We start from the raw sequence: 18,816 nt of genomic DNA, 5'->3' as shown, positions 1-18,816 counted from the left end.
TTAACTTGAATGTTTTAATCCTTTGGTTTTAGTTAATTAGGTCATTTTAATTCATTTTTGCCTTTTCCACTCTTTTGTAGGCTTTCGGAAGAAACTAAAGTAAATCTAGAAGATTTTGGCTCAAAGAGATAAGATGGGAAAAATGGGAGCCCCTGACATTGCGATCGATCACAGGTTACCTGCGATCGAGCGCAGCACCAGAGAAGACACAGCACGAAGCAGGCAATCAGCATTCGAGCGCAGAACAGAAGAGGCATGATCGCAAACCTGCGATCGAGCGCACACGGGTTGCGATCGATTGCACCCTTGCGCATGAGACACATGAAAGCTGCGGCCAAAGTGTCATTCTTTCCATATTAGGGTTTTCCAACTTCCAATTGTAATAGGTTTTGAAACCCTACGAAGTTCCTAGGTTTAATAGTTTGTCAAGGACTTCTAAAGCCTATACAATAGACCTTTAAGCCTCTAGAATAGGTATGCTTTGTAAGGAGAAGAATTGGAGCTCTTCAAGTTCAAGTCTCGGGTTTATTCTTTTCCTTTCTTTTCTTTATTTTATGAAGATGTTTAACATCAATTCTATGTGTAGCTAATTTATTTAGTAAGGCTAGATTGAAGCCCTAGTTATGTTTTGTTAATATTCAATATTGGCACCTTTGTGATGATCTTGTTATGATGTCTAACTTGATTAATACCTAGTTTCATGAATTCCTCATATGTGTGTGCCTGATCAACATATGCATGTGGTATAAATCAATTTGGATGACCGAGTCCTGGGTTTAACATAAGTAACAAAAGATATCCACACCGGATTCTTGGGTTAATCAATATTGGGAACCGGGAGTAGACACCCATGCCCTAGGCCTCATGTGTTTGTCGATTTCCACAGTTTTTTTAGGCTTTCTTAAAGAACAACTTAGTAGACACCCATGCTAAATCCTTTAAGAAAGAAAAGAATTAGAGTAGACACCCATGCCTAATTCGTTGCTTAGGGAAATCAATAGCTTAAGGAGTAGACACCAATGACCTTAGGTTGACAAACATTAGATATTCATAACATGATCAAAACATTGGCATATTGATATATTAGCTAAATATAATTAGTGGTGGATATCAAAGCCCTACCTTTTTATCATTATCAACTCAAAACCAGTCTTTGTTTTATTTTACTTTTGGAAATTGATTTTAAGCAAAATTTAGCAATCCTCATGGGATTGACCCCGTACTTGCACTCTATACTACTGTGTTGACCTCGTGCACTTGCGGGTAAACATCTAATTATTTGCCTATTAATTTAGGTAGGTAATTCTGAACAACAATATTGGATGGCATGAAAAGGTGTTTAGTGGAGATTCCGGGGTTATAACCAAACTGGGATTGGAATGTGGCCAATGGCTCAGGTGATTTGGTGTTTTAGGTGAAAAAGTTGGAAGAAATGGGGTATTAGGATCAATTACTTGAATGCCCTTGGGTAATTAATGATCTCAAGATTTGTGAGCACGGGGTAGTTGGTATGTTACAAAAATCAAGGGTTGATTCAAGGTCATTTTGGGTAAATGGTCGAATTCGGATAAAATTATAAAGTTTGATTGAACTAAGGTGCATAGCTCAAGATATTTGGTATTGTCAAAACCTCACAATGGCGATCTTAGAATGTGAGGTTACCAAGGTAAGAAATATTTAGGGTTTCAGGGCTAGGGTATTTTGGTGCTCACAATGTTATAATCGAAGATGGTTGAAAATTGAAATGGCTAAGGGTGCAAGTGGGGATTCTCAAAGGGTCAAGGCTTAGTACGACAAATGGGACTGACCTGTTGACAAAATTTGGCCATTAGGACAAGAAATATCCTTTTTAGGAAGGAAGGGTGTTTTGGTCATTTTATGGGTTCTGACAAAATATCAAACCCAGACAGTCAAGTTTATAGCTTAAGCTCCCAATCAAAGGGTCCAATGGGCAGGCTTAGTCATCCAACAAAATTTGGTCGGGTAATACCCAATCTTAAGGATATGGGGTATTTCTCTCATTTTCAGACTTGGGTGAAAACTTTCGAATCCAACTGGTCAAAAATGTTAATCAAGTCTCCAACTATGGAAATTGGGTTTCATTTGGTCCATAAGGCCCAATTGAGGTCACAAAATCAATGAAACTCGAATTTAGGCATAAACGCCTAAATTCAAGGGCTAGGGTTTGGGTATATAGCAAAATTGATCCAGATCGGTCAAGGGGTGAGTAGGTCTTGTTTCTAGGTCATCATAGCGATACTTGGGTCACAGCCCATGCATCATTTGCATGGTGGGGTCAAGCAATCACATGAATTTGAATGGGTAACAATTTCAACGAAAATGATACAAAAATGAAATCATTACTACCTTATAGCATGATCCTAGTTCACAACCAACTAGCTAAATGCCATGTAATGCAAGAAAATTGGAAATCCAAACCAAAACCCTAAAATTTCAAAACTAGGAATCTTAAGTTTAAAATGATGAAAATCAGATACCTTTGTTTGAAAGATGAAATGGGCTTTGATTCTTGGGGAGACATGGCCGAAAATTACCTTGGAAGTGTTTGGCTTGAGAGAAAATGAGAGAAAATGAGAGAAAATTGGAATGAATATGATGCGAACCTCAATCGACAAGCTTTGAGACCCAACAAACAATATTAGAAATTAACCCAAGAAAGCTAAAAATCAAATTTTTAGATAGAAAACCCCGACCCAACGTTTATAAATGAAACGCGAACCAAAGGTATAAAAAGTAACAACCTTCGACCCAACGTTTATAAATGAAACGCAAACCGAAGGTATAAAGTTTGAACGCCACAAGGAAGAATCCTTGATAAGTTCACAAGTTCTCTGAAGAACTAATAGAAGAAGCAAACCTCACTTTTTGTATTTTTCATTCATGATTTCCATTACAATGAGTGCATGCTATTTATAAAGCATGGCTGAAAATATGACTACCTACTTGCTATGGAAAGGAAATTAAATTGGTTCCAACATTGGAAAGTAAATAAAGTAAAAAAGGACTAACTAATAAAAGCCTAAAATTAAGGTTGATTTGGTCTGAAATTTGCAGCTCCTCCATGCCAAAAATAGACTGAGATTGGCAATTAAATCACGCCTAAGGAAGGTCTTGAAATAGGTAAGTCAATCAACCAACTAATTGGCATGTAATTTGGCAAGTCAATCATCCAATTAATTGGTATGTAATTGGATAGTCAATTAGCCATAATCAACCATTAATCCATGCCATTGCTAAGGAAATTTTGTGCAATCTGCTCCATGAATAGCTTGGATCAAATTTATTACGCCTTCATCTCCCTTTGGGCCAAGCTTGGAATGCCCCATTTTAGAATCAGCCCAAATCTCTTGAATCAGCCCATTAAGTGCTTCTTTGATCTTCTTGGATCTTGCTCTAGTAATGGCCCAACTGGAACATGCAACGGATCCTTTAATGGTGCTTGTTGAATCTCATCAGAATAGGGTTTAAGGGACGTTCAGCCGTTGTCTAAAAAGAGGTGCTAAAGAATTAGGGTTTCTAGGTGTATGTCCGATCATGGGAGCGTATGTTCGGTCAAAAAACCTTTTTTTTTTTTTAGAAGTTTCAATTCAAAGCATCACTTTCAAGAAAAGGGAAAGTATCAAAGCAAGGCAAGTTGGGTTTTGTAATGAAGCAAATCTTTTTTTTCTTTTTTTTTTCCAACTTCGAGGTACGAGTGGAAATTCATTTTCTTTCGAAATTCATTTTTGAAAACACATGGATACAAAACGCACTTGTAAGTACGGTACATAATCTAACTACCTAGTGCCCTACCCATTCAAAAGCTACCCCACTCCTAGGTCTAGCACTTTCCATCTAATTCTTTTGATGGGTCTACTTCATCCTTGACTAGTGCCTCGTAATCCTTATCGATGCTGGCGAGGAAAGAGGCTTTCTATTGGTCGGATCCGTTTGGCAATGCTCCTGCCTTCAACAGTCGGATATTTTCTAGATTCATCTGGGCGTACTTGTCTACAATCTCAGTTAGTAGTGCATGCATCTCCACTTTCCTTCCGTGCTAAGGTAGGGGATGTATCCTTCGGGAATGGGTGGGAAATCTCGTACAGCTGACATGCTACGATTTTTCCATTTTGCTGTAGCCGGGCCATCCTTAAAATCTGCTTGAGCTCCTCCCTCTTGAATCTTCTTCCGTGATGAGTACTTCGGCCTTTGAAAGGGTCAAGTGGAAACCTTGTGCTTGGTGTGGCGAGGTTTGTACCTAGGTGCATACGGCCCGTACTCTACTAGCCATTCATGAACAGTTGCCCAGTGCCGACACCCATCGTGTAACTGAGTGTGAAGCAGGATCAATTGCCTGTAGCGCAGAACAGGCTCTCCCACTCAACTCTTAAACTAAGCAATCAAAAAGGCTGTTACTATACCCTACACCTCAATCAAACAACAATCAGAGAACCTAGGTCAATCCCATGCTCCATTCTTTAAGATTTATGCCTAGGATATTGTAGCCTATTATCAGATTGTCCGCTTTGGTCGACAAGACCGTTTGCTCTGATACCATACTGTAACGCCTCCAAAATTAGCCTTGGCTAACCTGGCAGGGTTACTGGCAATTACCCAAGTTAAACCAACTTATGGCTAAATGAGGAATCGCTCCTCTAAGCATTATCAGAGTTAATGCATAGGAAGGTGATATAAATCTGAGAAAACTATTAAATCATGAAATGGACAAGTATATTCCTCGAAATTAAGACACGGAGCAACTAACAGTAATACTCAATAGACCTGATAACCTTTAAAGCAAAGTCTGTAGTGGCAGTTGTGCCACCCTTCGGATTCTAGCAACAGATTTCCTAGAAAGGTAATAACAACGTAAGTCTAACGACTTAGCAAGTAAACCTCACAATTAGGTATGACATGAGCCCATTTAAGCATAAATAAATGTGCAGTTTTAGTAAACGTTAAAAAGAGTTGTTGTCTCTGTTAATACACCATAAAAGTATTGTTTGGTTAACAAAAGAGTGGTGTATTCCCAGCGGCAATTGCCTAAGTATTTTGATGCAGGAAAAGCTAATGCTTTACAAGTCATAACTCTCATGTATGGTCTACCCGAGATATTACCCTCTTCTTAGCAGGGTTGGCGTTGTCTCGAGGGACTTGTAATACAACACCGGTGCCCTGGACATTGTATGCTACAGTCCATCGCATTAGTGGCACGACCAAGTCCGACCTCGGGTGGCCCACACTACTAATGATGTACGTCCTATAGTGACCAACCATTAGGGGATGGTTGTGATGTATTGTGCCAAATACTACCTAAATTAATAGATAATAATTAGTATGTTTTACTCACAAGTGAACAAGATCAAATGATAGTATAGTGCAGCAAGTACGAGATCAATCCTATGAGGCTTGTTGATTTTGCTTAGAATTTATTAAAATATCAACTTTGTCACAAAATTGATACTATGAAAAAGGAATAAAGATAAATGAGAAGGTAGGGCTTTGATATCCACCACTAATCATGCTCAATAATATAACAATATGCCAATGTTCCAATCATATTATGAATACTTAATGTTTGCCAACCTAAGGGCATGGGTGTATACTCCTTAAGCTATAGATTTTCCTAAGCAACGAATTAGGCATGGGTGTATACTTTAACTCTTTTCTTTCTTCATGGATTTAGCATGGGTGTATAATAAGTTGTTCTTTAAGAAAGTATAGCTATATGGAAATCGACAAATACATGGGGCCTAGGGCATGGGTGTATACTCCTGGTTCTCCATGTTGATTAACCCAAAAACTCGTGAGGAAATTCTTTTGTCACTCTATTAAGCCCAGGACTCGATCATCCAAATTGACTTAAATAACTAATCCATTCCACATGCATATATTGGCCATACACATTCATATGAGGAATTCAATAAAGCAGAAATTAATCAAGTTAAGCATCACAATATGATTATCATAAAGGCACCAATATTGAAATATTAATGAAACATAATTAAGGCTTCAATCTAGCCCTACTAAAGTAATTAGTTACACATAATTAAAATAAAGGGAAAGAAAGAACCGAAAACCGCTCCTAGAAATAGCCTCCAAATTCCCCTCTCTAAAGTTGTGTATGAAATTGTGTCTCCTAAATTGTGTATTAAATTGTGAGACTTAGAGGTCTATTTATAGGGCTTATTAGAGTCTTAGAAGCCCTAGTAATCCTAGAAAATTCGGAGTCCAGCCTCCTAGTCCAATTAGGAGTAAGTACACATCGGAATAGAATTCGTCCAAATTTACGTTCTTTTATTGCGGGGACAATTTTGGCATAGTAAAAGTTAGACTTAGGAAATGGTATTTCACAATAATTTGTATAATTTTGAGTTAACTTTCCAACGCCAGTAGAATGACCTCCATCGAATACTTGAGCTGAAAGTTATGATCAAAATACCGAGACATGTGCAGAATCCAAATTTGAATCCAATCCGATTTTGACTCCAATTAGAAAAATTTCGATTTAACCATTTCCTTTATTTGATTAAACTTAACCACATCATATAGGTCATTTATTATGATTGGTTAAGCTTTACCATATCTTCTAGGTCTTCCCAATTTGCCCTTTAAGCTTGGAACTTTTTCGGAAACGCTTTATTTTCTTCTTTGACCTACAAAAACACAAAAAACACAAAAAGGAAATAAAATAGCACAACATAACAAGGCTAAGAAATTAACAAGCGTAAATTAAGGGCTAAAATATAAATATTTTGTCACTTAACATGCTGGTCACAAAACAACCATTGGATCCAAAGTTCTTATAATAACACATGCAATTGACCATAAAATGAAATCTATACAGTAAGCCCACGACCATTATATCGCACGTACCGATATACCATGTCATACAATGCATCTTAACTCTAGTTAATAAAGCAGTTACGAAATTGTTACAAAAATGTAAACATGCTCATATCATACTCGTGGTCAGTCAACTGACATATCCCACGTTTTTAAGGAAAGAGTTCGTAAGGGTTTACTTACCTCATACACTTGCTTGAATCCTCCGACATTGCTAAATCCTGCTATAACGAAATACGACATGTCGTTATGTGCAGTTCTAGAGGACCCTTATGAGTAAGATACAAAACCTTATCTATCAAAACGATTGCTAGACTTGAAAACACACGAGAGTGAGGCTTAAAGGCAGATGCCTGGCCTCCTGACCGTACGTCTGGGCTCGAGAACATACGTCTGGTCAGTGAGTTGGGCAATTCGGCAAAACCTCCAAACTGTGTTTTATGGTTTTTGTAAAACCTCTAGGCTATCATATCTTGTCCTAGGCCATTAAACAAACACATGCATTGTAAGAAAACTCAACATCACGCAATACAAGGAATCAAAGAATCTTTTAAAACTCTTTTGGAAACATTTCATTATTTTGTAAGAAAAGATACAAGAACTTTAACATTGTGCCTTTAAAGCTTATAACAGTAGAGAAGTAACAAGAACAACAAAAAGAGTATAAAAACAAGCAAGAGGTTAGCTTAGGAAATGGCAAGAACACAAGCTTTCTTCTTAAATCACAAAACTCTCAAAGAGCACTCACTTTGGTGGTTACAGAGGGCCTGGGGTTGAGGAATAGGTTCAAGGGATGGAGAGGGGTTAGTATTTATAGGCCAAAAAAGCTGAGGGCGCTAAGAACTGTTCTAAAAAGTAGCAGACATCCAATACTATTTGGGCGTACAATCAGTACTGTTTATTCAACGGTCTAAAGGGTGCATCGTATGTACAGCCATTAACTAGTGGCAACCCAAAAGTAGCATACATCCGATGGTCCCCCATCATACGTCTTCACTATAACTTAGAGGCGTATCTACGGTCGTCCCCTGGAGTACATCCGATACTAGAGACAAAAGCGTACGTACTGTACTACAGGGCATACGTACGGTTAGAAAGAGGTGAGCTTGGGTTTTTCCTCAAAACTTCTAGGAATCTTGGTTATGTGTATGAGCTTAGGTCTTGTTGTTATAAAACCTTGTTCTATATAAAATCTTTTAATCGCTCTTTGTGGAAAACCTTGTAATAAAGATGATTGTTTTATCGGGGTATTATAGATACCATGCTTAATTCGTTGCTTAGGAAAATCAATAACTTATAGAATAGATACCATACCCTTAGGTTGGCAAACATTGGGTATCTTCATATAATTGGAACAATTGCATATTGTTTGTTGTGTGCCAAATATTGCATATTTGAGCCCCTTAATTTACATTTGTTAATCATTTGGCGGTGTTATAACCTAACGTTTTGTTTTAGTTTTGTAATTTCAATGTCTTGAAGGTTGCTAAGGGAAAAGAGTGGATTTGATGTGAGAAATACAAGTTTTTGTGAAGAAAACCACAAGGAAGCAGCACCTGTCCGGACATGGGAAAATCCTATCGGAAAGGCGTGCGCTCGAGCACAATAAGCACGCACTCGAGCGCACTCGGGAGAATAAGGGGTGTTCGGACAAGGCAAATGCCTGTCAGGACAGGCCACATATCAAACATACGCCCAGTGCCTTTTTGACCCCCAAAAACCCAAGAAATAGGGTTATAAAAGGGAAATGAAATTTCAGAAGTTAGGAGGTGCTGCTAGGGCAGAAATTGGAGGGAATAAGAGCAAAAAGGCTAGGGTTTTCTAGTTTTTTGGTGGCTTTCAATTTGAATTTTCTCATTGTAGGTTTCTCAATTTCTATGGATTTCCATTTGGTTGTATTTTCTCTCAATTCCATTAGAGGATAAATCCCCAACTAAGGCTGATGATGAGGCCTCACAAATGATTACCAACTGATAACTTTCATGTAAATTGATACTTTTCCAGTTATATGACTTATATTTCTCATTGTTCTATTTATATTTCAATTAATTGTTGATCACTCTTAATTGATTGCTTGGTTTATTTGCTTAAATATTGGATATCCATTGTCTTTTATTCAACGGATACATCGGATCTTTTGGTTTAATTTTGATATCCCATGTGATTTGTGCAAAGCACAGATACATTGGATGATTTAAACTAAATTGGATATCCTTTGTAATTTTTACAAAGAGCGGATACTTTGGATGATTTGATGTATTTATTTTGCAAAAATAGAACGTATATAGAATGTGTCGTTCGACACTTTGGAAAATGTCATTGAACATGAAGATTGTTGCTATGAGTTGTGATGGCTGATTCTAAAAACCTTAGTATTTTATCTTTTAATTATTTCATTTTGTTTCAGTTTATGTTTTCAATTTCAAAATCACACAAATTTTGGAACTAGGTTAAAATTCAAGTAATTTAGAAAGAAGTTTATTTTCACAACACAGTTCCCTGTGGATTTGACCTCGCACTTGCAAAAGCTATATTGCAAATGACTCATACACTTGCGAGTACTTTTAAAACTCACAACAAGTTTTTTGGCGCCATTGCCTTGGAGTTGTTTGTTTGTGAAATTAAATATTTGTCTGGGTTGATTTTATTTTTCTACTAGTTATAATTAGGATTTTAATTTTGTAATTTGTTTTTTTTTTATTATTATTATTTTGTTTAATCACTGTTGCTAACAAAAAAAAAAAAAAAAAAAAAAAAGGAGAATATATATATTTGTGTTGTTTCTGTGTTGTAGGTTTATGCTAAACCTCGTCCCTACCAAGCCGCTCGAGCACATTTTCTTAAGCTTGAGCGCACTCGAGCACAAAGCAGCAAGACGAAGGATCAAGCGCACAACAGACGTATGCACGAGCGCAAGCCACTTATGCTCGAGCGCACTAGAACATCAGACAGCACCAGCAAAAGGCCAGAGCGCGCCTGTGCTCGATCCCTCTTCACCTACGCTCGAGCGCACGTTCGTAGACTGCACCAAGACAGATCAATACCTGAATTTTTACCAAAATCATAATTTTCATCCATTTGTAAGTTTTTCAGTTTCTGAGTTTTAGGATGGTTAACGTTTCATGTGGATGTGTGCTTTTGTTTTAAAGAGTAAGAGTGAGCATGTTTTCTATGGATGAATTTGACAAAAAATGGTGGCAACATGTCTCAATTAGGTTTAGGACACCCACTCCTACCAACTCATCTCACATTTATAACCCACATGAACCATGTTCATACTACTCCAATCCTCATCATCAGGTTGGAAATTGTCCATCCTTTGGGCAGTTTTCCAACTCTTCTTATGAGCAAATGAACTATTTCTCCAACCCGGGGTTTGAATCAAATTCCAATTTCTACACCTCGGACTGGAGAAACCATTATGATTTCTCATGGCAAGCTCATGCTATGAGAAATTATGCTCCTCAATCTCAAGAACCGCACTATCCCGAATATCTGCAGCTCAATAACCAATCTTCCATGACTTCACCCTTCCAATCCACCGATCAAATGCAACAACCACAATTATCTTTGGAAGACGCAATCAATGCATTCAGGCAAACAGCCAACCAGGTAATACAAGAACTGCAACAATCTAGGCAAGAGCTTAACAATGCCAACACTCAAGCTACTGCAGGGGTGAAGGAATGGATTGGCCAGAGTGAGAATGAACATCCATCTAAACATCAACTTAACCCAATGACTCAATATTGAGACAATGAGAGCATAGAGGATAACAATGAGGAAGAAGGGCTTCAAGGTCAGCTAATGGCTAAAGGACACTACATGATTGATGAGGATGATGAGAGCAATTCTTAACATGAGCATGTCCAAGCCACCACCACAATTAGGAGTGAGGAAATTATTGAGGAGACTTGTAATGAGTCAAGTCTGGAGGTTCCATTGGGAGAGTACTTTGCTCAATTTGGATGTGATCTAGACCTTGACAAGTTACTTGAGCAAGCTGATGCCTTATTGGACTCCACTCGTCAGATGCAAGCTGAGAATGGGGAAACAACTGAGATATCATTCCCTAAACCATCTTCAACAGCAGATAAGCCTCTCATTGTTGATGGCTATGAGGATGAAGGAAAAGAGGAGCAGATTGAACACACAGAGCAAATTGAGGCCCTAAATAATCCAAATGTGTCCAATGACAAGGAAGTGAGTACTGAAGCTCCTTCCTTCATCATTTCCCCTATTGAGACGTGCGATGAGCTTAAGATTTCATTTCCTTAGTGCCTCAAAGAACCTTCTGATCCTTTAAAGGCTTGTATGACTCAATTCGGGTTTGATAAGTTTGATACTGAGCAGTACATTGACAAGGTCAGTTCCTTGCTTGATAGTACTGCAGGTACAAATGTTTCGCAGTGGAAAACCCCAGTAGAGTCTATACCTATAATTTCACGTGATTTCCCTGCATATGAAAAGTTAATAGTTATAAGAGAGGAGATCATTGATCCCTTTTGGGAGGTAGACATAGCGCATGGCTGGGAAAACATTTTTGAACATCATGCAAGGCCAAAATTTTGTAAATCTATCCCCAAAACATTTCAAGCGAAAAAATGGAGCCTCAAATGGTACAGGGGAAGTACTAAAACCTGGGGAAGGCTACATTTTTCTAAAGAAGAGAGGATGGAAGAGATTAGTTGGCCATCCGAACGATCGAGGAAAGTACAGTAAATTTTCTTTTCCATTTTACTTTCTGCACATTTTCTTTCTTTCATTTTTCATTTTATTTCTTGCCATTTTATTTTTGTTTCTAATAGCTATTAATCTTATGATGCCTATTTCTGTGAGACAAAATTGCTATAAGTTGATAGGTGTTTTGGGGTTCAAGTTTGGGGGACGCCCTGGCCTTTTTCATACTGGATGTTTTCGTACGTCTGATAATGTATTTATGTACTACACATTGAGGGCAATGTGTAATTCAAGTTTGGGGGTATGGAAAAATACTCTGTTTGTTTGTTTGTTGTTATTTGTTTGTTTTTATCTTTTTTTTTAAAAAAAAAAAAAAAAAAAAAAAAAAGCTATGTTGTTGTTAAGCATGAGTTACCTGTACCTATGGTTTGAATTTCATTGGCTAGCTTAACATTTTGAACATATCATCATGTCATTCGGAATCTGAGTCTTTTGACTCATTTTTGGGGTTAGAGAAACTTCATTTATTTTGAGTTGATTATCATGAGCACATTAGCATAGAGTCTGTGAGGTATGAAATTTGAACTGAATCATATGTGTCTTGAGATTTGTTGGAGGATTTGTTGATGAATAACCTTGGCTTGAAAATAAAAAATAAAATAAAATAAAATCATTTTGAGTTTCTCATTGAGTAACCAGACCTCTTGCCTCATTAAGCATTGAGTGTTTGCATAAAAAGGCGCAAAACTCAAGACTGGTTGATTGTATGGCTAGTTTGGCTTCGTAGCCTTTTTGACTTGAGTTATTAAGCCCTTAGGGATGTGTGATGATGGTATTTATCTTTTTAAAATTATTTATGAATGAGAACCATGATTTGTGTGAAACTTTATTCTTTTCAATAACATAGCATTGACAATATTTGTGAGTATCATTTCTGTCAAACCCTCACGAGACTTCACTCGTCCACTAGGGATGCCTAGGGGTTTAAAAGGCTTGTATATGCTAAATACAAACGTCTCTCCCATGACAGCGGACTTATGTTTCATGCTTTCATTTCGTTTTTTGTTTTGTTTTGCTAATGAACTAGCAAAATGTAAAGTTGGGGGTGTTCATTGAGTGTCAAATATTGCATATTTGAGCCCCAAAATTTACATTTATTAATCCATTGGCCGTGTTATTGTTGTGAAAATTTATTTAATTCGTAAGTGCACGAATCGTTTATAGTTTAATGGATTGCAAGTGCGAGGTCAATCTCACAGAGAATTGTGTCTTGGAAAGCAAATTTAAATCTAAACTAATTAAATCCTAACCTAGTTCCAAAAAAAAGGTTTGAATTTTGAGTTTTGAAAATTAAAGGATAAACATAAACTAAATAAAATAAAACAAAAGATAAAGACTAAGGTTTGGAAATCCACACTCATCGAATCATAATAGCATACTCTAGGTTCATCAATCTTAGATATGTTTTACTATGCTTCAAACAATTAATCAAAACCATCTCATGTATCCATTCACTGCACAAATCACAAAAGGAATCCAATATCAATTAAATCATCAGATGTATCCATAAATCACAAAAGATATCCAATTTTAATTAAAACACCTAATGTATCCGTAGAACAAATCACAAGGGATATCCAATTTTTAAGCAAATAAAATCAAGCAATCAATTGAACTGAATTATCTCAAATCATCAAGTGTATCCTTGAATCACAGAAGATATCCAAGAATCATTCAATCCAATTGAAAAAAAGTAAAACAATTGAAATATAAAACTCAATAAAATCAGAAAAATAAAGACTTACATAAATGTGATGCCGTTCTTCATCGGTGAGGCTTCATCCCCAACCTTAGTTGGAAATTTAGCTCCACATAAAGATAAAATCTAAACATAAACCTAAATCTAGAAAAAAAAAAAAAAAAAAAAAAAAAACTAAACTAAAGAGAAAAGCTGTAGAATTTTGCTCCCTAGACTTGTCTCTCTTTTCTTGAATGTAAAGAGGTCTATTTAATGGCTTAGGAAAGTCCTAGAAGCCCTAGTAAACCTAGATAATTCGGAGGTCTATCTTACAGTCCAAATAGAAGTCTGAAATCGGAATAAGATTGGCCAAATTTCTGTCCTTTTATTGCGGGGTGATTTTGGCATAGTAACCTTCCAAATTAAGAAAATCCTATTTCACAATGACTTGTATTATTTTGAGTTAGCTTCCCAATGCCACTAGTTTCATCTAAATCTGATATCTGAGTAAAAAGTTATGGTCAAAATATTGAGACATGTTTAGAATCTAAATTTGAATCCAATTCGATTTTGACTCCAATTAGAGGAATTTCGATTTAATCCTTTCCTTGATTGGGTTAAACTTAACCACATCATCTAGGTCTTCTCAAAGTGTGATTTCTTCCAAACTTTGCATTTTTCCCTTTAAAGCTGCAGTTTTTCTTTAGCACCTTCAAAACACTAAAGACACAAAACTAATACAAAACATTAAATAAAAACACAGCTAAAGGATTAACTAATGTTAATAAAGGGGTCCAAATATGCAATATTTGGCACTTATCAGCTATAATCTAACATTTTGTTTTAGTTTTGTAATTTCAGTGTTTTGAAGGTTGCTAAGGGAAAAGAGTGGATTTGATGAGAGAAATACAAGTTTTTGGGAAGAAAACCACAAGGAAGTAACACCTGTCTAGACATGGGAAAATCTTGTCCAGACAGGCGTGCGCTTGAGCGCAATAAACACGCGCTTGAGCGCACTCGTGAGAAGAAGGGTTGTCCAGACACAGCAAAGGCCTATCCGGACAAGCCACGTATTAGACATATGCCCAACGCCCTTTTTACCCCCCAAAACCCTAGAAATAGTGATATAAAAGGGAAATGTAATTTCATAAGTTATGGGGGCTGCTAGGGCAAAAATTAGAGAGAATAGGAGCAAAAAGGCTAGGGTTTTCTAGTGTTTTGGTGGCTTTCAATTTGAATTTTCTCATTGTAAGTTTCTCAATTTCTATGGATTCGTAATTGGTTGTTTTTTCTCTCAATTCCATGAGAGGCTAAATCCCCAACTAAGGTTGAGGATGAAGCCTCACAAATGATTAGTAGCTGATAACTTTCATGTAAATTGATACTTTTCCAGTTATATGGATTATAAGTCTCATTGTTCTATTTATATTTCAATTAATTGTTGATCACTTTTAATTGATTGCTTAGTTTATTCACTTAAATATTGGATATCTATTGTCTTTTGTTCAACGGATACATTGGATCTTTTGGTTTAATTTGGACATCCCTTGTGATTTGTGCAAAGCACAGATACATTAGATGATTTAAATTAAATCGAATATCATTTGTGATTTGTACAAAGAATGGATACTTTGGATGATTTGATGTATTTATTTTGCAAAAATAAAACATATATAGAATGTGTCGTTCAACACTTTGGAAAATGTCGATGAACATGAAGATTATTGCTATGAGTTGTGATGGCTAATTCAACAAACCTTAGTATTTTATCTTTTAATTATTTCATTTTGTTTCAGTTTATGTTTTCAATTCCAAAATCCCACAAATTTAGGATCTGGGTTAAAATTCAATGAATTTAGATAGAAGTTTATTTTCACGACACAATTCCCTGTGGATTTGACCTCACACTTGCAAAAGCTATGTTTCAAACGACTCGTGCACTTGCAATTACTTTTAAAAGTCACAACATTGTTTACCTTATTTGAGTATGGTTAGCGGTGGATATCAAAACCCTACCCTTTTTAGTCTTGGGGCTTTTAGTTAATCTTTTATTTTATTTCATTAGTTTAATTCAATATATAACAATTATTTTAAAACCGTTAATTAAATAGTAAATTACATTCAAAGCATAATTTACCAATCCTCGTGGGAATGATCTCGTATTTGCTTGCTATACTATCTTTTTGATCATGTGCACTTGCGAGTAAAATGTACCGAATATTTGCCTATTAATTTAGGTGGTATTTGGCACAACAAGTTTTCGGCGCTTCTCCTTCCATCTCCATCTAGTGGGGACGTCCATCTGCGAAGCGCTCGACCATTTGTAGGCAGGTGGGAAGGCCGTCTAGTGGCCACAAAATACCAGGGTTACATACTCGTGGTGCCCCGGTGATGGTGCTGATGAAGGTAGGAGTAACCACAATCAACTTACACCTAAGCTAGGCTTGAAAGGAGTCGTCACATTGCTTATGGATGTTGGCATAGAATTTGTGGACTAGCTCCACGATTGCAAGGAGGTGATCCTCTACCATGTCCATCCAACCCTGGGCGTCTAGCAGCGTCTGTACACTTGGAGCACGATTGGCTACATCAGCCACGTCGATCCCTCTCTCAACTATGATCTTTCGGCCCTTGTAGAGAGTTTGATATCTGCGCTGGCCTTTGTTGACCTTGAAATGATAGTGGTTGTAGGTGTGGTGGGTGTCATCACTATCCGTGCCGTTGCTGACCTCCATAATTGGGTGGGCTCGGGACTACCGGCCAAGGATGCGTTGGGAACGACATTCTCCATCTCATAGTCGGACTCAGGGTCCTAGGCATCCTACATCATGGCCTTGAGCTTGCGGGACCGTGGGTAAGAGGAGGACGAAGCTGCTACACTTGCTTTTGTTTGTGCCATCAACCTACATCAGATCAAAAACCATCACTACCAATCCTATGTGCAATTCTAACAATAACTCAGCAAACTATACAGGAGGTGACTTAGTTCTACAGACTGAGATTTTCCCTTCAAGTGTTAGAAAAATGCAAAAAGTATGAGGATGTTTGAAGCTCAGAGAGGTTGGTTCACAGTCTAGAAATATGGCCAAATGCTGAATAATATAGTTTTAAGCATAGCAAATAGGTTTGATTAGGTCATTTCAGGCCTTAGGCAAAATTCCTAAGTCTGATTCAATGAGAATTGGTGGGTTCCAGATGTTACGTCTCGCTTCAATTTTAAGGTCATGCAATGGAGTTAACAAGAACACCCTTTGAGGGGATAGGTAGATGGTATCGGACTATCAGAGGTAGTTTAGCATTTAAGAGAAGATAGCACGAAAATAGTTGGTGCCACCTCATGATCATCCTCATGATTGGGTAGTTGGAGAAATTAGGGCTTAGGTCTCAAGGTAATTTGGGGATCTTGAATTTGGAAAAAAATACCAAAATTCATTGGGGTTGATGGCTCGAGGTGTTTGGTCCTGCCTTAAGGGCAAGTCCTCAAGTGGCAGCCTCAAGATGCGAGGTTACCAAGGTATGAGGACTCAACTTTTAGGGCTAGGGGTATTTTAGTAATTTCAAAGCTAGAGCCAAAAATACATGAAATTGAAATGGCTAAGTACTCAAGTGGGGTTTTCGAAGGTTCAAGGCTTAGTTTGGTCAATGGGCTTGACCTGATAACGAAATTGGGTTGTTAAGACAAAATACCCAATTTTAAGGATGAGGGTTATTTTGGTCATTTTTGGATACGGGCGAAAACTCCCAAATCAAATTGGTTAAAATCATAGATTGGGTCCCCAACTAAGAGACTTGGGTTTCAATTGGTCCATAGGGCCCAATTGAGGTCACAAAATCAACAATTTCGAAATTTAGGACCAAACTCCCAAATTCAAAAGCTAGGGTTTGGGTTGGTCAAAATTGATCAAATGAATCAATGGGCTTCAGTTCAAACTTGATAAAATTGGTAAAGGGGTCCATCAAGCACATCAATTGCAAGAATCAAGGGAGTTCAAGAGGGTTGTTTCGGATTTAGGGCAAAACCCCCAAATCCGAATGGGCAAGGGTTTGGAGTGAGTAGTGATGCTCAAACTCATGCATCTATTCTAAAGTGCAGTCCTAGTACCCAATCAACCAGCTATGTGTTCTTAAATTCTAAGGAATAAAAAAAAATCCAAATTCAAAACCCTAAATTGCGAAGATGTTTTAATTCGTGTAGAGAGGTGGAAATACTTTGAAATCTCGAGAGACTTGGCCGAAATGGGATTGAAGGTGTTTAGGTTGCGAGAAAGTGAGAGAAATTTGAAGTGAATAGGGTTTGAGTATGTTTGGCCATTTTTAACGAAGAGGCGCATAATGTGTTTGGGATTCTAGGCGTATAGATGGCCATGGGTGCGTGTGTGTGTTTTTTTTTTTTTTTTTTGAAAGGAAATAATTCCAAATCAAGGTATCTTTTCAAAACAAAAGGGAAGGTATCAAAGCAAGGTAGATTGGGTTCTGGCACGAAAACCAATCTTGCAAAATTTGAGGTACGAGTAAAAATTCACTTTCTTTCAAAATTCATTTTGGAAAACATATGGATACAAAACATACTTCTAAGTATAGTGCATAGCCTAGCTACCTAGTGTCCATCCTATTTAAAACTACCCAACAACTAAATCTAGCACTCTCCAGTTGATTCTTCTGATGGGTCTTCCTCATTTTTGACGAATGACTCATAGTCTTTGTCAATGCTGGAGAGGTAAGCGATCTTTTGTCTATCAGACCCAACTGGCAGGGCTCCTGCCTTCAGTAGTCGGATCTCTCCTTGCTCCAACTTGGCGTATTGATCCGCGATTTAGGTTAGGTGTGTGTGCTGTTCTGAAATTCTAATTTACTCGTAAGTGTGCGAATCGTTTTGCAATATAGTGTTGCAAGATGATAAGTGCTAAAATATTCATATTTTGGCCGTTAACTTATATTTGTTAATTCCTTAATTTTGTTAGTTTGTGCTATTTTATTTCCTTTATGTATTCTCTTTGTTTTATAGGTTTTTGGAAGAAAAGAAAGCATTTTCGAAAGTACAATCAGAAGGGTGGAAATTTAGGTTTTGACTCAAGGCTTTTTGGTTAAGTGTGAGGGCTTTTCAATGCTATCTAACACACAATATCAATAATAACACGTATATATATATATATATATATATATATATATATATATATATATATATATATATATATATATATATAAGTTTTAACAAAGATTTTCCCATGCCACTGACCCGTGTGTGTATATATATATTAAACATTTTAAATTATTTTTTGAATAGTTATATGGAGGAGCCAAACAAGAACAATGATCAAAATGTGGTTACTGATTATACGCCAAAGCTTGGCATTGAGTTTGGTTCTAAATAAGAGGCATACAACTTTTATAGTATGGATGAAATTGTGGATTTAGTATTCCTATAGATTGGTGTAATAAAAGACAGGTAGACGGCGTGGTGACTTCAAGACAAGTTGTATGTTGTAAACAGGGATTTCGAGATGAATCAAAGAGATGGTCAAAAAACATATGAGCGAGTTGAAACAAAGACA

General features: G+C 37.0%; 1 protein-coding gene across 1 annotated transcript in view; it reads left to right on the top strand.

Moving 5' to 3' along the window:
• The first annotated feature begins 17,950 nt into the window (after positions 1-17,950).
• The window catches only part of LOC132178097 (uncharacterized), a 4,119-nt gene continuing 3,253 nt past the window's right edge, over positions 17,951-18,816 (top strand). The window contains exon 1 of the mRNA XM_059590553.1: positions 17,951-18,081. Within this exon, the coding sequence (XP_059446536.1) occupies positions 17,951-18,081 (131 nt within the window). The remainder of the gene's footprint in view (positions 18,082-18,816) is intronic.

Source organism: Corylus avellana, chromosome ca4 (assembly GCF_901000735.1).
Source record: "Corylus avellana chromosome ca4, CavTom2PMs-1.0".
NCBI lineage: Eukaryota > Viridiplantae > Streptophyta > Magnoliopsida > Fagales > Betulaceae > Corylus > Corylus avellana.
This window is presented reverse-complemented; position numbering and strand designations above follow the sequence as displayed.